Raw genomic sequence first — 18,448 nt, forward strand, 5'->3', positions numbered from 1 at the left:
CTGACCACTAACACCATCTAAACCACCATCTGTGTGACCATGTTCCAGCTAAATGAGGCTCAAAGCACACACATCTAGAAGATTAAGCTTCAAACCTATATTAGCAACAGAGCAGAAATTTGTTTACAACGTAACACAATGCACGTTTCCTTAAAAAAGAGTTCAGTCCCCTGCAATTAAAGGTAATTACCAAAAAATATTGTAAAAATTATTGTAAAAAAATGCTCAGTTTGGCTTCAACATCTTAAATAACCAAGTAAAAACATTAAATAGCCCGGAAATGGTAAATGGCATAAATAACAGAACACACTTGCAATCGTCAGTCTCTACGATGCACATCGCTACATTTTTTAATCGCGATGCATTATGGCCACGATGTATCATTACACCCCTATTACAGTGATATATGTATCATACCACCCAACCTTAATACAGGGTATATTTTAAAATAGAATCCTTTGTAGTATGAGAAAACAAATACATTAAGCAATTAGAGTAAATTTGTCCAATGTTTATAGTGCATTAAAGCTGATATTAATCGGTAAGCATCAACAAATGAGATTCAGTCCAGAAAACATCTGAGAAAACAATGTCATAGTCTTTGATTCTGCTGCAAGGGGTCAGCATACCCCAGGAGGCAACCGAGAGAACTTTGTTTCTTGGCAGTCGTTTCGCATTTTTCATTCAAAGATGGGTGATTAAATCCCGGACCCAAACACTGTACGAGTCCTGCAGCAGTCTGAAGACAAAGGATTATTTTCAGAAAGAATGTTCTCGGCATCAAATTGCAAGTCATTATACAAAGGCCAGACACAGTGAGAAATTCCTCTGTTGGGAAAATATTTGTTAGTCGAGTAAACTTCTGGGAACTAATAGCCATAATATTGAAAATGAATACAGTGTAATTATTAAAAATTGCTAAATTGCATTATAAAATGTATGCCAACCACAGAGAACTCAGCAGCAGACCTTGGTAAGATCTCAGTAATGGCCAAAAGTTTGGACATCATTGTTAGAGAGCCTTTCTGTTTTCTAGTTGTCTCTGCTGCTGTTTATTAATGCTTAGGATTCTACTCATGGCCTGTATTAAACACAAGATTCAGAGGTGTTGCCTGCTGCACATTGTTAATTACATGGAAACTAAACACTGAGCACTTAGTCTGGCTTCTTCTGCCCTCCAGCTGGTAAAAAAAGATGAGTGATTGAATAAAAAGGTTTTATGCCTTCAATAATTTCTGAATAACTTGTTTATACATAATAATTGCTATCAGTTTTTTGTATGAATAGTTCTGTAAATGAGGCAGACACTCCAGAAACAGTAGCAATGGAAATATGGATATAAAACATAAAAATATATTAATTGCAGCCAAGGCTGTGTTCACGTTACCTGGCTAAAGTGCCAAAATCTTGTCCTTTTGTGATGTACACAAAATATTTTGCCTTAATGTGACACACATATAGTTTTTTCAGGACTATTTGGACATGTCAGTACATTTTCAAAATCAGATTTGAGCCACTTTCATATGTGGTCATAGATTTTTTTCTGGCTAAAAGTAAAAGTGTCTAAAAGTAAATGTTTCCCATTGGTTAAAGGGAGTCAAATTCTGATAGGTTGTCAGAATTCAGCACAACAACGGTAGCACAGCAAAACAACTGAGTTGATGCATGTTGCATTAATATATTTTAATAATATTTTTTCATACTTTCTTTGTTTCAGAACAATAAGCCTCCCAATCCTCCAGCTTACATCTTCATGATCGATGTCTCCTACAACAACATAAAGAGCGGACTTGTCAAACTGATATGCGAGGAACTGAAGACGCTGCTGGATCGACTTCCTAAGTGAGTGAGGAGGCTTCTTAAAACCATATGCAATTATTTAGTAAACAGAAAAGTGTTCAACTATCAAGAATATGTTTTTATGTTAGATTATTTTAAATAAGCACCTCTTGCTTAGATGACAGTTTTCACATCTTGGCTGTCAGCTGTTTTTCAGTCAGCTTTATGAGGTAGAGTCACCTGGAATTAACAACTTTAAGTTAACAGCTGTGCTGAATTTGCCTCTTAATGTGTTTGAGAGCATCAGTTGTAAAGTTGGGAAGTGGTAGAGTTGGTATACAGGGAACAGCTCTATTTGAGTAATGTTCTAATCATTATCATGGCAAGAACTACTTAACTAATAAAAAAAATAAAGATCAGTGAAGATCAATAAATCTGAAAAGTTTCAAGAACTTTGAAAGTATCAAAGTGCAGTCACAAAGACCTTCAAAAACTTTACGATGAACCATATTTTCCATAGCTTTTCCTGTGATTCCAATCATTTTTCTAATCTTGCTGAAAGATTTATAACCCTTATAGGACAATACATTTTTATGGATGTGTGAGAACAGTATATTAAAGGTTATTCTGTATATCAATTAGATATATTTGATAGAATGGCACATCTAACATAAAAATCTCTCAGGGGGGCACTTTTTTCCTCTTTTTTTCAAGGATTTTTTTTGTTTAAGGCATCGCTTATGCAATCATCAGGTAACATTTTAGAGGACAGTTCAGCAGTCGTGGGTGACTTACAGGGTCTTTAGAGCTGAGACGGCCCTCACCATTTTGTCATCACGTCTCAGGTGGAACATGTGCACGTCTCAGCTGCCGTCAGCTCGGAATGCAACCCAATCCTGCCGAAAACGGCCCCCAATTCCATGCCAAATATGGTCACAGAAAAAAAAAAGAGGGGGGGAACCAGGAACAACAAAAGCTCAATGTTGCTAAGTATTCCAATATCTCATCATTTGAAAATTCCTGCCTGCAAGGTTTTGTGTGGGAGCTGCAGGAGGAAGGTCAGAGCTTGTTATGGTGCTGACTGCAGTCCTGTACTCAATCCAACTCTCTGAAAGCTCCATTGAGCACATGGCTCCTATCTGTTCTATTTTTTTTGACCTGCAGAAAAAGGTGGATTTGATTTGATTTACCACCTACAGCTCATGCACCTCTCTCCTACAAAATTCCATTCTGCTTCTTCACCAGCTCCTGTGGGTATGTCCATGTTTGTTTGGAAAACTGACCTCACCTCGCAAGCACTCTGGTAGTACACTCCAAATAAGCCTGCGGTATTAAATCTGATTTCTCCCCTCTGTTCCTGGCTTCGCTCACCAGAGTGCTTGTGCTTAATGAAAACCACATTGGACACCCAGCGTTTTTATATGGCTCACTCTACCGCTCAGCGCCCTCCTCGTGCAGAGAAGCGAACTTTTCAACGTTCAGGCAGCTGGTAGCTGAACCCAGTGGTACATTTTTATGTCAGCAGTTTCATTTTTCATCAGAGCTCAAGCCTAAAATCCTGAGCCAATCTGATAGAGCTAATAGTCTGTTTTTGGAGAGATATTGGTTTTGAATCTGTACTTTGTACAGATAATGACAGTTGGCATTTAGACTCTGAATGATTTAAGTCAGCGGCTTCAAATCTTTTACAATATTTTTTACAGACTTTTTGGCCAGTGAGGACTACAAATCCCATATATGCACTATGGAGCAGTTTCCCAGACAGTGATTAAGGCCAGTCTTGGACTACACATCATTTTGAATGGAGATTTTCCATTGAAAGAAAAATATATTCTACGACTAGGCTTAATTCCTGTCCGTCCAAATGTTTGTGGACACTCCTAAGGAGTTTCACATTTTTCACGTTTCCTGAAACTTTTATGTAATTCTAATTTAAAAACTATCAAAAGTACACTGAGATATTATAATAGTTTTAAAATACAGTTTGCAATGTGTATCACACTACACTTTATATTGCCTTTTTCTATTCAGTTGATACATTCCTGGATGTTAACCTTCATTTATTGTAGACTACAATTCCAAGATATACACTATTGGGCAATTTCCCAGACAGGGATTACACATATTCTTGAACTGTACAGCATTTTAAATAGAGTTTTTTTATTGAAAGAAAAATGTAGTCTATAATTAGTAGTAATTCCTGTAAACTGAAACATGAAAAAAACCTGAAAACTATTTTATGTGTCCAATGTTTAGACACACAGGTGCTACTTTAAGCTACTTCAAATTGCACTAATTGCTCATATAGATGTGCAGACAACACACAACCACACAACCAGACACTGCCTGAGTTTGTCTTGTCACTGTACAAATATATTGACTCTCTAGAGCAGATAAAATAAATGTATTAAGCATTGAAAACTGGAGCAGAACTGTGTTCTTTAATATAAAGATGCTCCATCCTATATTTTGAAGATAAGTTGTGGTTGAGGCGGGGTGGTGATCATCCAACACCCTGATCTTAGTAATTCTCTGTCGACGAATTCAATAAAATCCTCACAACAATGCTCCTAAATCTTCTACAAAGCTTTTCCTGGACAATAGAGACAGTAAAACCAGCAAAAATAGGATGAACTTTTTTTTATACCCTTGATTATTGATGAAACAAAGAACATGTTGATGTGTGATAAAATGTGTCATCATTATAAAGTTATATACCTTTAATCTTCTGCTAATTTTTTTGGTAACCGACGTTTTGATTCACTATATTTTGTCGGGAAAGGGAAAGAGAAATGTTGGGCTAAAAAGTCCTTTAGAGTTCATTGTTCATTCACTAGTTTGCTTTTTAAGTTTTCATCCACAAATCTCTCTAAACATGCTTTTTTTTTAGCATTTCATAGTTTTGATTTTTACATTAAAGGGTTAAGGAAAATGCAAAACTAAGAAAGCTCACAGAATTAGAGCTTTGTACTGCTCACCATGGCTGCTTCACACCAGCAGCCTGAATGAATCAGTTAAATTTATGCTGCACATTTAGTGCCTGCAAAAAAAAAAAATACACTTTGAAGCAGTCGTCCACTATAATGCACTGGTTTTATACTGTTTCCCTCTGGTTGGAACTGTGTGTGTACTTTTGACTTTTGCTCTCTTACTCAGCCTAACGATAAGCTAAGATGATAAGATAAGATCCTTAATTGAAAACAGAAGTGCCTTCTTCTCCCACTCAGCGTTTTTGCTTTTCCGAAGCATTCTTTCTCTCTGCTTGAATGCTTCAACACAAACTCTGCATCAAGCTGTCTCTTCTCAAGACATATGAGCTTTTTCCCCTCCCGTTACCGTATCATTTAAAACTATAAACACAACTCTGTTCCTGCTTTCTAAAGCAGTATGAGCATGCTGTGTTAATGGTGCGTTTAATTAGGACAGGGGCACAGAATGAGCTGCATAAGCTAGAATTACCTCACTCACTATGTCTGACTTTTGTAAAAGCTTTTTTAAAACGGTTGTTTTAGCACAAGGAATGTGTTCCTGGCCATGTTGGCTTATGTTAGCTCCGACAATGATTTATGCTGGGGAAGTGGCTCTCGGCACTACAAATACACAATGCTGGCTGAACTGGCCTTCGTAGGAGAGAACACATTTCTTATGATGTAAACTCGACCATGACTTCCAATCTGATACGGCACTGACTAAACTTTGTTGGTTTGGCGGCCCAGTCTGCCTCACTGTGTCCACTGTTTTCTTTTTGATGAACTCATCTGAAGTTGCTTTTCTGTATGAGGTCCTAAAAGCATCATTACACTACTTCACAGAGTTTTACTTGGAATTATAAAGAGGAACTCTTATTAAAATACCCATTAAACTTCAGGAGCTGGTTTCCCAAACAGGGATTAGGCCTAGTACTGAATGGAGATTAAATCAATTAAAGGGAAAATATAGTCTACAACTAGACTTAAAGGAGAACTCCTGTTTAAAATTGACTTTCGGTGTAGCAAAACCTGAACTTTTTACACCGTTATCCAGACTCAAAGAAGCTCCACACCTCTTTGGTAGAATCTGGAGAGCCCTGATCATTTCCAATCGAGGCGTTAATATATTAAAAAGTGTATAAGATGTTTACATCCCATAATGCTAGCTTCAGCTCCGAGCACCACCAGTTGTGCTCTCTCAGGGCTCTGATAGCTGATGGCAAGCAACATAAACAGGATTCGAACCATTGATGTATTTCCTTAAACTTTTACTGTACATTGTTTGCACAATTCAGTGATTACATTAAAACCATTCAAATTCTTGTGGTTCATGTTTCAAGCAAGCATGAGGATCTTAGCAACTTTTGTAATGGCTAGCAAAAAATACACATTAATCTAATATATAGCATATAGTCGCATGCACTTATTACTATACATTACTACATGTACTAATATGTGTGTTTGTTTTGTTATTATAGAGAGGAAGGAACCGAGAGTTCAGCCATCAGGGTGGGCTTTGTCACCTACAACAAGATCCTGCATTTCTACAACGTGAAGAGTGCGCTGGCTCAGCCCCAGATGATGGTGGTCTCAGATGTGGCAGAGATGTTTGTGCCTCTGCTGGATGGATTCCTTGTAAACTTTCAGGAATCACGAGCTGTCATTAATAAGTAAGATTTTAATTTATTATTAAATCATTATTTTATTGTACCTGCATTCTGCATTTAGAAGTTCTGATAACATTAGACGTCTAATTTTGTTAATGTTTTCTTTTGTAGTCTGTTAGACCAAATTCCAGATATGTTTGGTGATACCAATGAGAGTGAGACCGTTTTCGCCCCAGTTGTCCAAGCAGGTGTGGAGGCTCTGAAGGTAATGCAAGATGATATATTAATTTTCTGGTAACCAAATAGTTTTGAACTACTTGCTCCATATTGCAATATTATTTAATAGAATGCTTTACAAGGCTGCGAAGTTGTCACAGATTTTGGCTTTTTTTTACATTAAATAAAACAGCAAAATTTGTCAAATTGTGTAAATAAAGTTAGCGGTTCATGTAGTCATTTTGTAGAATCAATAAATCATTTGAATAGAACCTGTCTGATAACATTAAGTAGCTTAAAGCTATCAAAAAGATCACTGAAGAAATTCAAAAACAGATGAGAAAACAAATTCACTTACTATTAGTCTGGAAAAAGGTTACAAAGTCATTTCTCACATTTGTCAACAAACGTTGTGATTATCCTCAGAACATTGGGAAAATATTCTGTAGACTGTATAGACAAAAGTGGAACTTTTTGGAAAGGTGTGTGTACCGTTACACGTTGAGTAAAATTAAGACAGCATTTCAGAAAAAGAAAAATCATACTGAATGTAAAACATGGTGGTGGTAGTGTAATGGTCTGGGGCTTATTTGCTACTTCAAGACCTGGACAACTTGCTGTAATTGGTGGAACCCTGCCTTCTGCTCTCTACCAGAAAATCTAGAAAGAGAATATCCGGCCATTAGTTTGTGACCTTAAGCTCAAGTATACTTGGGTTCTGCAGCAGGACAATGATCCAAAGCACACAAACAAAAATAATGAAGGTTTTGGAGTGGCCTAGTCAAACTTTGATTGAGATACTTAAACAGGCCGATCTTGCTTACAAATCATCTAATGTGGCTGAATTAAAACAATTCTGCTAAATTTCTCCACAGAGATGAAAAAGACTCATTGGCATTTATTGCAATGTTGATTGCAATTGCAGTTGATTGCAATTGTTGCCACCAAGGGTGGCACAACCAAGTTATTAGGTTTAGGGGGAAACACTTTTTTGCATAGGGCTAGGTTGGTGAAATTATCATTTACAAACTGCTTTTTATGTTTACTCTTGTTATCTTTGTCTGATATTAAAATGTGCTTGTAAATCTAAACAAATAAAGGTATGATAAGCAAAAAAAAAAAAATCTATAGGGGCAAATACTTTTTCACAGCACTGTATATAAGTCTATTATTAGTGGAGAACATTTACTCAGTTTCACATTTATTAATTTTACAGTGTAGTGACTCACTGATCCCCCCCCAAACTTTATAAAAAATTAATACCTGTTAATCACTCTGCACATTTTCTGCACATACATAAGAGTTTTATCATTGATCGTGTTCAAACCCTCTGTCCACTCAGGCGGCCGAGTGCAGCGGCAAGCTTTTCATCTTCCACTCCTCACTGCCTACCGCCGAGGCTCCGGGCAAGCTGAAGAACCGAGATGACCGGAAGCTTGTGAACACTGAGAAAGAAAAGGTGGGCTGCTCCTTCATTCAGTGTTATTTCCTTTATATTTTATATTTTCACTTTAAACATGTAGAGAAATCCACAGGGAGAAAGCAGAGATGATGAAATGTGATAAATTGTGAATGTAATATGTTTTTTGTTTGTGTGTTTACAGACTCTGTTTCAGCCACAGCGGGGTGTGTACGAGCAGCTGACCAAAGACTGTGTTGGCCAGGGTTGTTCTGTGGACCTGTTTGTGTTTCCTAATCAGTACATGGACATCGCCACTATGGGAAACATCTCAACACACACTGGTGGCTCTGTGTACAAATACAGCAACTTCCAGGTGTGTGTTAGGCCTGAACCTGATCTATCAGTTTGTCAGAATGATATACTAGTGCATCTCAAAAAAATTAGAACATGACTGAAAAGTTTTCGATGATATTCTATTTTTTAAGATGCACTTGTATGGTAGGTCAATGTTAATCCAACTCTGTTCTTCAGTTTAACACATGAAGTCCCTAAGTGATGTACTGAATTTTCTGAGTGCATCAGAGGACAGTGTGTGAATGTGTGATCATGTGACCTTATTTACAGAATTCTGCTGTTGCTGGGTTAGTGCTTGGCAAACAAGCAACTCATTTTAAAAGTGTATTTTTATGTATTTTATTATTTATTCAGGCTGAACAAGTTAAACAAAATAAAATCACTTTTGCCTCTAAAGATTTTTTATATCTAAAGAAAATTTTAGTTTAGTAAGGTTTAGTTAGTTTTTATAAAAAAAAGCTGTATTGCATCTTGCATTAATGCAAGCAAATCACTAACAGAAGTTTCTAAACTATTGAATTACTGCCCCCTTGTGGTCATCTTCACGCCTGTATCTCTTGCTCCCAGATTCAGGTAGATGGTGAACATTTCCTCACTGATCTAAGGCGAGACGTGGAGAGGTCCATTGGATTTGATGCCATCATGAGGGTCCGCACAAGCACAGGTAATACTGACACTGACAATAAACAGCTTAACAAAACAGTAATGGACCACTTTGGATCGTTGTGTGTTAGCAGTGGAGCAGAGTAACCATATAGTAGAAACAATAAGTGATTCCTACTTTTTTGCCATTTAGATCCCAATAAAAAAAACTAAAATTAATACAATTAAATATTTTTTTTATTTTATTTTTTTATTTGTAATGGACACATTTAAATTAAAATAAACTGTATTGCTATTGCTTTCAGTGTATGCAGTAGTTTGAACATCTTCCATCACACTCACTCTCCCCTTGTTTCAGGTTTCAGGGCTACAGATATCTTTGGTGCTATCTACATGAACAACACCACAGATATAGAGATGGCTGCTGTGGATTGTGATAAGGCTGTTACAGTGGAGTTTAAACACGATGACACGCTCAGTGAGGAGTCTGGAGCACTAATACAGGTAAGTCTGGCTAAAGATATACCACTTGACAATAACCTTTGTCTTCCAATACACGACTCAGAATTGCATGTAATGTTTTATATTTATTATTTTTTTAAAATCTGATTACTTTAAATAAAAAAATGTTAATCTCTACCACACATTCTGGACACATAAGGAAACCACAAGACAGATAAAAGAAAAACAGAGAAAACAGAATGTTACTAGCCTGGTCAATTTCAACAACTCGAAAACTGTGATATTATGCAAAGGGAACTAAATGATGCCTAATAATTTGACCAAATGATGTTGAAAGTTTGGCTACGTTCACATTACCAGGCTGAGGTGACTCAAACCTGATTTTTTTTTTTTTTTTCCAGATTTTTTATTACTATGAACATGCCAAATGAGATTTTTTCAAATCAGATTTGTGTAACTTTCATATGTGTTCCTAACTTAGATACATATCCGATCCATGGACATGTGACTTGAATGTGAATGGTAAAATCAGAATTCATGCGTCTATTTGCTTCTGAGGCATGCGTTAGGGGCTTCTCTCTCATACTCCCACATTTCTTTGGGCCAAACATGTAGATGCTAATTGTAAACTCTTTTCTAAACGAAGATAGCTTTATTATTATGTTTTATGGTTTTATAATGTAAGAACATGCATTTAAAAAATGGGTTCATTTACTGTTACCCCTATGACAGCTTTCAAATATTAAGAAAAGCTGACTTGTTCCAATTAATACATTAAAATGACCTGTTTCTGAGGATTTATGAGTGTGTTCATTGTCAGTAATCTTATTAATTACATTTGTTTTTTTTGGACAGTTTGCTTATTCATAAAAAAAAATCCAGTGTAAGTTTTGCTCACCTGTGTGTTTGTGTCTTGCTGGCAGTGTGCTCTGCTGTACACCTCTATCAGTGGTCAGAGGCGGCTGCGGATCCACAACCTCAGTCTAAACTGTAGCTCTCAGCTCTCTGAGCTCTACAAGAGCTGCGAGACGGACGCACTCATCAACTTCTTCGCTAAGTCAGGTAAAGCGTTTGATTGTCCACTTTAAATATTATTACTGCATGTAAAGGACATCATTCCTTCAAACTTTTAATGTTATTTTTTTCTCTCTGGAAAAACTTGAAATGACATGTTTGTGTATGTGTGGATTATTACTCAGAACCTGTTTATTTATTTCATTGTGTAACCGTTACTTTGTTTCTACAGCATACAATGCAGTGCTGAACCAGCCTGTGAAGACAGTGAGGGAGATTCTGGTGAAGCAGACGGCTCACATGCTGGCCTGCTACAGGAAGCACTGTGCCAGCCCCTCTGCAGCCAGTCAGGTCTGACAACACCAGCATAATTAAATAGTTATATAGCATCATAACTACTCAATCTACTTAACCCTTTCAGACCTGAATTATCTCCAGTGATGGGGGAAAAAAATAATTTTTGGCTTTATTGCACAGAGAAAAAGATTCTACTATAAAATCCATAAAACAATATTTAAATATTTATTATTTTTTTATTTCCATTGCATTGGAAGCCTATGTGTAATAATTTGTATGTCATATTATTATAGGGGTGGGCAATATGGCCCTTAAATAATATCACAATATTTCATGGTATTTCGTGATAATGATACTCTTGGCGATATGAAAAAACACTGAATTACACATTTTTTTTCAAGAATACATTAGAAAATACTTAATTTTATTATTGCATAGGATATGATATGGCACATCCATAACTGAGAATGTCATGATATTAATAATGCACTCCGAAAATCTCCATATATCCAGGATTAAAGTAAAATGAAGGCTACTGGACAGATACAATCTGTCTATAGCAGATATATAATGGGAAATGAGAACAGTATGAATTTTTCATTTGCTAAAACAGCAAAAAAGTATTACCCTGATGTGATAATTAGGGGTGGTACGATATTTCAGGGTATAATCTCGTCCCGACATTCAAAAATGTTGGCGATATTATTACGTACGATACGATATGGCACACCCCTACTTCATATTGATCTTTTTATTTCATGAACCACCCATAAACTGTGCAGTAGGTGGGGGGCAAGTACTGTTTCATTGGTGGACAACAGCTCTTAAAAAGTGGTACGTGCAACAAAAGATCTTATAATTAAGAAAATAAATGATGTCACTAGTAATGGATGTAGGGTCTGGAAGGGATAAACTCCCCAGATAGCATGAAAATCTGCAAAGCTTCAGCACTGGGCTTTGGTTGTGTATAAAATAAGTCATGCTTGAAAGTTGGGTGATTTATAAATCTATCTAGAACATCTTTAAGCACAACTATTACTGTTATTACAACTATTCAGTAGTGCATCTAGGTGATTCTTCACAGCATTTCAATTTACAGAGGGTAAATTATAGTGTTTGAATCCCCTTTAACATCCTTCTGCTATTGTCTGCAGCTGATCCTGCCTGATGCTATGAAGGTGTTCCCAGTCTACATGAACAGTCTGATGAAGTCTCCAGTGCTGGTGGGCAGCACAGAGCTCTCCACAGATGACCGGGCCTTCCACAGACTCAGTGTGATGTCTCTGGGAGTGGAGGAGAGCCAGATCCTCATGTACCCTCGTCTCATTCCAGTGGTGAGAACACTTCTTATTCTTTTTCCTTGTTTTAGAAAAAAAGTACAATGGCTTGCAAAAGTATTCATACCATGTATTGTTGTATATTTTTGTTTCACTTCACAATTATGTGCTACTTTGTGTCGGTCTATCACAAAAAAATTAAATGAAATAGATTTAAGTTTGTGGTTGTAATGTGGCAAAATGTGAAAAAGTTGAAGGGGTATGAATTCTAAAACATAAAAGCGGAGCCAAATACTGACATGTTACAACTGACACATTTCTTAAGGCTTGGTTTACTCTTTTTAAAACCCCTGGTTTCAGAAGAAACAATAAATAAGAATGTGTATGTATGTATGTAAATAGAGCATGTGAATGCTATATATACATATAGTTGAAACAACCATTGCACTCTAACAATGCAGAGTTTGAGAGAATGATATAATATCCTAATCTAAATATGTTAAATAAATTCTTAGAAAGGCCTATTCAGGTTACATTGTTTTTCAATAAATGTTCTGGCATCTATCACACCTTTACTCTGATAACAAATTAAAACTTCCTCTTTCTGTACAATGTGTCCCACCTATAAAAGAACAAATTATTCTGCAGTTTGTTTTCTTTGGCTGAAGAATTCAGAACCAAATGTTCTTCAAAACATAACCGTTCACTGACAGAATTCACTAGCTGCCCTGTTTCAGGATAATACAGTTTCCAAATACATGACCGAATCCAAGAATCTGTAAACCACTGTTGGAGTATTCAGTGGGATGAAGTACAGTGTATTTGATCACAGTTCGTCTTGTTTTCTGTTCTCAGCACTCCATGGATGTGTCCAGTGAGGTGGTTCCGGTTGCAGTGCGCTGCTCTGAGGAGCGTCTGAGTGAGACGGGAGTGTTCCTGCTGGAGAACGGCCAGTCTCTGTTCCTGTGGCTCGGCCAGGCCTGCCCTCCTGAACTCGTCCAGAACCTCTTCAATGTGCCGTCTCTGGCCCACCTCAGCGCTGACATGGTCAGAGACAGAACACACACACACTCATATACACTTTTAAACACATTCTCACACCATATTCACACCTGTCTGTTCAGAATAAAGATTATTAATGCTTTAAACGGCAGGCTATTTATTGAGTTATTAGTCGTAAAGGTTAAAAAACGAATATATAATTACATTGCATTAAGGTTTAATAAATATAATGAAATTATGTTTTCATCATTTAACATGTTTTACTGATCTAAATTATTCCAGGCTTGTTTATTGATATAGTATAAAGTCTAACCCAAATGTTGAACTCTTCACATTAAAACAGTAAATGATCTTTTTCAAGTTAAAAGTCCTGAAAGATCAGTTCTGCTAAAAAAAAAAAAAACTGATTGATTGTGATTTTTATTGCAGACGTCATTGCCCGAGCTGGATAACGCCCACTCTAAGAAGCTTCGCTCCATCATTTCTACCATCAGCCAGCAGAGACCCAACTCCATGAAGGTACAACAACTCTGAATGTTTTTTTTATTTTCAGTTTTGTTTCTACTGAATGTTTTAAACTGATATATTTTTATGATGTAAAACTTCATAACCTCTTCGTAAAAATACCCTGAAATATTGTGATATGATTTTGGGGTCATATCACCCACCCCTGCTGCTTCTAGGGCTGGGTATTGTTTTAAAATTATTGATACTGGTACCTTGATTTCAATACTGATACCCGAACAATACCCTATCCGATACCTTTTTCTAAATTGCAAACCAAAAAACTAATTATTTTCAAACAAAGGATTTATTTAACAGCCGACATGAGTAATCTCATTCTAATACTGTCACAGAGGCTCCATCTTTTAGGATCTTGTTGTAACAAACAAACAATCCCCCCCAATGAGCATGATTGTGGCGCTTTATTAGAAACAAACACAACAGCATTACTTTAACTGCTTAAAGTACCAATAGGCTTTAGGTTAATTTAGGTAAATGGATCATATTAATTAATAATTTTATAGATGTACAGATTATATTTTCAATCCAGTGATTTTAGCCTGAGTTGGATCAACACACCACTCTTTTTGTATACTGTTTATTTGTTTATCTTTAACACTAACTCTAGGGTAAGTTTTAAAAGCCCACTAAAGCTACTATTTGCAGGATATTTAAGCAATAGAACACGAGAGGGAGTGTGTTATCACGAATAACATAATATTTGTGATAACACACGACGTTGAGTGTTCTATTGCTTTTATACAACAGTTTTTTAACTAAATGAATAAAGAAAATAAATCAAAGAACTTTAAGAACTTTAAGAAATTCAGAACGAATATGCTTTAATATGGACTGTGCCTTCCGCCAAAAAGTAGTTCCACAACAACTGTAACAGAACTGAAACTTAACTAACGGTGTATGGTTCATACAGACTAACACCACGAAAGTTAGCTTGAAAAATTCCCAAAATTGGGAATAAGCGAAGATGGTAACGTTAGGACCGTGAAATAATGCTAATACTCTCCTCTCCTGCTCTGTGGAGTCGTCTTCAGGTGAAAGCTGCACATTTTTTGAGCATTTCTGTTTGCTGGGTGGTGTTGGTTGGCATGCCGGCTGGACTGTGGTTAGGTTAGCGTAGCTTTACCTCAGCATTAGCGTAGCTTAGCCTAGCCTGACTGGTTAAGTTACTGTTCTGGCTATTAGACGGCATTAGCCGAGCGATTTTCTACCCCTTTTTTCCACAAAAGACGAGCCAGCACTGCGGGTGAGCGTGCCGTGGTTGAGCGCTAGCCTGTGCTAAGCTAACGGTGTTGCTGGTGCCGGTGGAGGTGATGATTCAAAACTGTACTGTGTATATTCGCCGTTACTCGGCAACGCAGCGCCGGAGTAATACAGATTTAGTGTGAGAAGGCCGTGATGTTATCACAAATATCATCACGGCTAGAACACTTCTCAACCAATCAGATTGTGAGGTCGGAACTAACTGTTGTATAATGAGCAGCATGATCTGAGGTTTCCTGCAGGAGGTGTTTAACAGGGTCTTCTCTCTGCAGATGGTGATTGTGAAGCAGAAGGACAGATCTGAGATGCTCTTCCGGCAGTATTTAGTGGAGGATAAAGGCCTGCATGGAGGAGCGTCTTACATGGATTTCCTGTGCTACGTCCACCGAGAGATCAGGCAGCTTCTCACCTAACACACACACACATATATATATATACACACACACACACACACACATACATACAAACACACAGACACAAACGCACACATCTTGAACTTCCTACTCTTCTCAGAGCTGCCTTTTGGATGACCCTGCTACACCTCCTCCAGGACTTTACGTACATGTGTGTTTATTGTGTCCATCTCAGTCCAACTTCAGGAATTCCAGTGTGGGAATATGTAACTGCAGTTTTGGCTTATTTTTTGATTATATGTAGTGATATATATATATGTAAAGGCTAAGCTTTTTTTTAAACAACATAGGAAAAAAAAAACATAGGAGGGTTGAACCAAATCTACATGAACCAAATAATTCCTAAATGATTTTATCAACAGAATAATTAAAATGACTGAAAATCTAATTCTTCACTGTGTCTTAAAAAAACACTAGCCAATTAAAGAAAAGAAAAAGACTTTTTTTCTTTAAATGAATATAAAACAATGCTGCGTCTATTAAATTAATAGAGTACATCGTTGGATAGTATTATATTAGTCAGAATTATTAAAATGGATTCGATGACCTGAAATCCTGAAATTCATTTCAGTTAAGTTCAACAGAATGAACATGATTATAGTATATAATATTTATTCATTTATTCACTAGAGCTACAGAAAAGCATTCCATGTTAATTGTTTTGTACTATGTACTTTGTCTTAATCATCTTCATCATTATCTTGCATTTCATGCTGCAGTTTTGTACACCTTAAACATTTATTTTGTGCATCCTGCAGTGATGCTTGTGTGTATTCTAGGAACCAAAAAAAGTAACAAACGTAACATACTGTATGAGTGAAATCTTGTTTTTGTCTTGCAGAAGGTTGTCTGTCTTTCAGTGCTCTTGGAAAACGTCCGCTTTAATTGTATGGCAACCAAAGGTGGTCCAAAAAGTTTCAAATATTAAAATCTGCCTTAATTATTATTATTATTATTACTATTATTTTTTTTAAATGGTACCTCTCTAGAAGTGTACTGTATATTTTATTACGATTTGAAAGACTATGGTTTGTATACAAACATACCTCAGGTAACTCATGTACTTACCCTTTGTAGAGCACAGGAAGACATGTCCCATATTTACCTGCTTATGATAGACTGAAAATAGATGGATGTTATTGTTGTTTTTGATTTAGGAAAAATGGATTCATTTATTGAGAGGAGAATGCCGTGCCATAAACATTTCAATTTAAAGCCTTTATAAAATATCAGATTAAAAGTGTAGTCTTCATTAGACTATGTGCAACTGTGTGCTTTGTGTGTGAATGCTTCATATTCTCTTAAAAAATGAACTGGATTTGCATTTTTTATTATTTAATATTAACCAGTTTTCTACTCAGTTTAGCTGTACTGATTAAACCACCCACTTACAAGGCTTTTTTTGCATTTTGGCATGTTCTGCTCCACCAGTCTTACACACTGCTTTTGGATATTTTATGCCACTCCTGGTGCAAAAATTTAAGCAGTTCACTTTGGTTTGATGGCTTTTGATTCATCATTCATCTTCCTCTTGATTATATTCCATTTGGTTAAATTAAAGAAACTCACCATTTTTAGGTCGTCTCTTATTTTTTTTCCCCAGAGCTGTATATTAACAAATACATTACTGTCATAGAGGTCAACAAGCACTGATTCACTAAGGATGTCAATTCTGACTGGTGAATTATTGGTTAACTGATGCCTAATTGCTTTATAAAAAACACAAACATTCTGCATGATTGAACTACATCAGACTCAGACAATTCTCTGGTAGATAAACCACAACGAGGCAGGTGCGTGTACATTCGGAGCTGTTTATTGAATCTATGCCACAGAACTCCTCTATGTCCTCTAGAACTGTAGGGACATGTGTTACACACAGAGAGCTAAACCAGACCTAACCAGCTTCATTCAATCCAGCACTGTCTGCAGTTTAAGAGCCATTCACTCACAGTGAAGCGTTCAGCTACGTTCATCAAACATGCAGCTGCCAGTCTTTCACACTTTCACCCATCCATGATCAAGATCTCAATACAGAATCTCTACAGCGTGTGTGCTATGACATCAGGTTTCCAAAGGCAGTTGGAAAAAATGCTACAAAAAAGCATATTGTCACTGTCATGCAAAAACCTTGTCTTTCCAATTTTGTATAATTTTTTTTGTGATTATGAAAAGTTCATAATGCATGGATCGATAGGAATGCTTTAAAGTGACCTAAAATAGTTTTAAATTGACTTCCATTAAGAGTTAAGAAGGTTTTAGTTCTGCTGTAAAACTGCTATTTTAGAGATGAGAAGGTTTTGAGTGACAGTGTTGAAAATAAAAAAATAAGAGACCACTTAAAAATGAAAAGTTTCTTAGATTTTACCAAATTGAAAACCTCTGGAATATAATCAAGAGGAAGATGGATAATCACAAGCCATCAAACCAAGCTGAACTGCTTGAATTTTTGCACCAGGAGTGGCATAAAGTTATCCAAAAGCAGTGTGTAAGACTGGTGGAGGAGAACATGCCAAGATGCATGAAAATTGGGATTAAAAACCAGGGTTATTCCACCAAATATTGATTTCTGAACTCCTAAAACTTTATGAATATGAATTTGTTTTCTTTGCATTATTTAAGGGTTTGAAAGCTCTGCATCTTTTTGTTATTTCAGCCATTTCTCATTTTCTGCAAATAAATGCTCTAAATGACAATATTTTTATCTGAAATTTGGGAGAAATGTTGTCTGAAGTTTATAGAATAAAACAACAATGTTAATTACTCAAACATAAACCTATAAATAGCAAAATCAGAGAAACTGATTCAGAAACTGAAGCGGTCTCTTAATTGTTTCCGCAGCTTTATGTATGATATATAGAATATGAATTCCACAGCCTGAAAATAAGCTTGCCATTGAAATGACATTATTATTTTTTTACTAATAAAACAAATCAATGGAGCTTCAACTTTGGTCAAAAAAAACAAAAAGGCTGTATTTACAGCAAGTGTCCACTAGATGGCATAGTGTCCAAATTAACACACCTCCATCTCAATTAACACTGTGAACTTTCAATTCACTTGAATAATGAAGGGGTTTAAAAAAATTAAACTATTGTTTCACCTTATAAATAACAAAAATAATTTACTTTCTGATCATTCAAATAAAACATTAAATAAAAAAACATGCAACAAAATATGCTGTTTAAATCCAAAGATTTAAAGTTAGGAATGTAATCAGATCAGTCATAAACACGGAACTCTCAAAAGAACCATTTAGATGAATATT

At 36.2% G+C, this 18,448-nt stretch overlaps 1 protein-coding gene across 2 annotated transcripts in view; it reads left to right on the plus strand.

Annotated features, from left to right (window-relative positions):
* sec24d (SEC24 homolog D, COPII coat complex component) overlaps positions 1 to 16,435 on the plus strand; it is a 35,041-nt gene extending 18,606 nt beyond the window's left edge. For both annotated transcript variants that reach the window (XM_007255173.4, XM_049482707.1), the window contains 13 exons: positions 1,718 to 1,842; positions 6,227 to 6,418; positions 6,527 to 6,620; positions 7,914 to 8,030; positions 8,176 to 8,346; positions 8,895 to 8,991; positions 9,289 to 9,434; positions 10,316 to 10,454; positions 10,639 to 10,757; positions 11,858 to 12,037; positions 12,836 to 13,027; positions 13,412 to 13,501; positions 15,040 to 16,435. In XM_007255173.4, coding sequence (XP_007255235.1) covers positions 1,718 to 1,842; positions 6,227 to 6,418; positions 6,527 to 6,620; positions 7,914 to 8,030; positions 8,176 to 8,346; positions 8,895 to 8,991; positions 9,289 to 9,434; positions 10,316 to 10,454; positions 10,639 to 10,757; positions 11,858 to 12,037; positions 12,836 to 13,027; positions 13,412 to 13,501; positions 15,040 to 15,180 — 1,803 coding nt within the window. In that variant the 3' untranslated portion in view covers positions 15,181 to 16,435. The remainder of the gene's footprint in view (positions 1 to 1,717; positions 1,843 to 6,226; positions 6,419 to 6,526; positions 6,621 to 7,913; positions 8,031 to 8,175; positions 8,347 to 8,894; positions 8,992 to 9,288; positions 9,435 to 10,315; positions 10,455 to 10,638; positions 10,758 to 11,857; positions 12,038 to 12,835; positions 13,028 to 13,411; positions 13,502 to 15,039) is intronic.
* Positions 16,436 to 18,448: the final 2,013 nt, after the last annotated feature.

Source organism: Astyanax mexicanus, chromosome 8 (genome assembly GCF_023375975.1).
Source record: "Astyanax mexicanus isolate ESR-SI-001 chromosome 8, AstMex3_surface, whole genome shotgun sequence".
Lineage (NCBI taxonomy): Eukaryota > Metazoa > Chordata > Actinopteri > Characiformes > Acestrorhamphidae > Astyanax > Astyanax mexicanus.